Source organism: Cyclopterus lumpus, chromosome 10 (genome assembly GCF_009769545.1).
Source record: "Cyclopterus lumpus isolate fCycLum1 chromosome 10, fCycLum1.pri, whole genome shotgun sequence".
NCBI lineage: Eukaryota > Metazoa > Chordata > Actinopteri > Perciformes > Cyclopteridae > Cyclopterus > Cyclopterus lumpus.
In genome coordinates this window covers 8769723-8772574 of record NC_046975.1, presented here as the reverse complement: position 1 = coordinate 8772574, position 2852 = coordinate 8769723, and the positions used below count along the sequence as shown (strand labels likewise).

General features: G+C 44.2%; 1 protein-coding gene across 1 annotated transcript; it reads right to left on the bottom strand.

The window, feature by feature from the left end:
• Positions 1-1046: 1046 nt before the first annotated feature.
• On the bottom strand, positions 1047-2395 carry LOC117737767 (homeobox protein MSX-2-like). Its single transcript, XM_034543924.1, is given in 3 exon segments — positions 1047-1376; positions 1379-1497; positions 2092-2395. Coding segments are annotated over 3 exon segments (753 nt in total).
• Between the last annotated feature and the right edge of the window lie 457 nt (positions 2396-2852).

Genomic DNA, 2852 nt, shown 5'->3' with positions numbered 1-2852 from the left:
ACAGGTCAGAAGAAAAGTATTCTGTCCAGGATAGAACTAAACCATTTGAGTTCAAAAATCAATGTGTCAATCTTTTTCACAGAATGCATCTTGACATAACATTTGCAAAAGAAAAAGTGTAAATAATAAAATGAATGTCACACCATCACGGCTCACTGGGACATTTGAATGGAACGTCTCCGGTGTCTGTGTTGTAAGTTTTTACCTGTTCTGAGGTCAAAATGTCTTCTGTGAAAACCGTTAGATTCAAAGATGGGAAGTGACTGTCGGGAGTAGCTGCACTTCCAAAAGTGATCCATAATACTAAATGCCAACATTACCCCATTCTGCTCAATAGATCAGTGCGGTGGTTTTTTAACTGCTCTGAGCATTTGTGGAAGAAACGAAGCTCGCGAGAACTCAACAGAAGAGCTGAGACGCACATTAAAGGTTGTGTATCACTAGACATCTGAGCTATAAGCTGTGGAGATCAACAAGAGAACAAAACAGAGGGTTTACTAAAAGCTTTAATGTATTGTCAAACACATAACATATTAGTGTAGATATTCATCATGATATTTAAGGACTATACCGTGAATAAATATGTCATTGGGAATGCTTTGGCTTTAAAGGAAACCTGCACTTCCCCAGGCCAAAAGGCCTCTTATTGTTCTAAAATTACTATGTTGTAAAATATCCCTGCATATTCAAAGCTAACAAGTGCATTTTCATTATTTATTTTGTATTCCCAATGCTGGAATCATCTAGGAAATACAAGAAGAGTAGGAAAAGCACATTTAAAAAAGGATACGAAAAATGTAATCTGCTATTCAGGACAACGGTCCTGAATATGCGTGGCCTGAAATATTCTGTTCATTTTTGAGGGACCCAAGCTGAATCAGCAAAGAAACATCTTTGTAAAAAGATATTAATAAAACAGACCAGCGAAGATCATAAAGCCTCGGCTCCACCTCAGGTCCTGAATGAAGTCTCTTATAAGGTGCATGACTTCACGATACACCCATGTCCTTCTTTTCGTTAACACATCCACAACACTCTGGTTCCTCTCAGGAGAGGTGGAACAGGCTGTGGCCCACCTGAGAGGCACACATGGCCAGATGCACAGCAGGGAGGATGGGGCCGCGGCCGTATGAGCAGCCCAGTCCGTACAGTGCTGCTGATCCAGCATGCAGGTTAACACTGAGGGGGAAACCCAAAGACGGGAAGCCTTGGTGGAATACAGCCTTGGGCCCAATGCCAGCCACTATTTTGAGTTTTTCCACCTCAGCCTCCTGAAGCCTCTTGGCTTTAGCGCGGCGGTTTTGGAACCAGATCTTAACCTGGGTCTCGGACAGCGACAGAGAGGAGGAGAACTCGGCCCGCTCGGCGATGGAGCAGGTACTTGCTTCTGATGAAACTTCCTCTCCAGGGCCAGGAGCTGCGTGGTGCTGAAGGGAGTGCGAGGCTTGCGGTTGGTTTTGTGCCTCCTCAAGGAGCAGACTGCTGGACTGAGCTGTCCTAGAGGACACAGGCAAGATGTGAGGCTGAAATGTTGAGTAAGATACTATTTAAGTCATCTGACACCTAAATAAATGAATGAGGGAAGAAACAATTAGTGTTTGCTCCTCCTCAAAACGTTTGTTTGATGCTATTTTCATTTTAAATCAATACAATTATCAAAAGGGACAGTTGATTATCTCCTCACCTCATTAAGCTCTGGGAAATTGTGATGACTATTTGCCATTATTTTCAGATATTTTCTTTTAGATAAAATCAATTAATCAATAATATAATCAGATATTAAAACCTCAGGTGGAGCCATAAACGGCCAAAAGGGAAAGGTGAGAACATATTTTTAAATTACAATTATTTATAAATATCTGAATTTATTCATTATTTAACTTAAAATGTATAAATGTATGAGACTTATGCCCATCTCTCCTTAAATGGAGCCTGGCAATGATGAACTTTAACATTTACTTCTCTAAAGCATGTTAGATGAGATCCTTCCTTGGGTTATTGGGCACCAAAAGACGTTTAACGACTATAACCCGTTATTAGTAATAAAGCTGTATGAATATATCTTCAAATCCATTACCCCGGATCACTTACTGGGTGGTGCTGACATCTTAATGGGGCTGGATATCCAGGACGCAGAGCCCCCTGGTTCCGATGGCTCTGATTTAATAGATACTAATTGCTGGGACAAGTCAGCCGGCCTGTGCGCCTGTTCGTGGTTCAAAGAGTGACTTCCATCTTTTCTGTCCGTCACGTTCAGCGGCTTCGTGTCCGACATGAGCGCCTCTACGCTGAAGGGCAGGCGGGACACCTGCGCCGCGCGGCTCTTCGTCCGCGGTGGTGGTTGTGCATCCTCGTCTGTAGAAAACTCGTCTCTCCAGTCTCCGGGGGAAGACATGCTTCCTTTTTAGGGGCCGGGGTCGTTATCTAATTCCGGTCCAGACGACGCATAACTTCCCTCTCACGGAGTAGAAGCACACAGCGTCCGGAGTAAGTTGGTACAAAGTTGACAAAGTTGCGATGGAAAAAAAAGACTTTGAGAGGTTCTCGGGGAATTTCAGTCAGTGATGCGTCCTGACTTGTGATTGGACGGTGTGCTTGGGGCGCTTTGGACGAACCCCCCCCCCCCCCCCCCCCCCCCGAAAAAAAAAAGAAGGTTAGTCTCACTTCAGCCTCATCTAGCAGTAATTACGCAGGGAGACGCATTGGGATTAATAACAATAACTGACCGTAACAGAAGTACAGTGCTTTATTTCCTGAATTAATGCACGTGAATTTTGGATGAGCCTTGAGGCCCCCCCCCCCCCCCATGTACTCCATCCTGCAATTAGGCTGGTGGATTGGCCCGGCTGTCT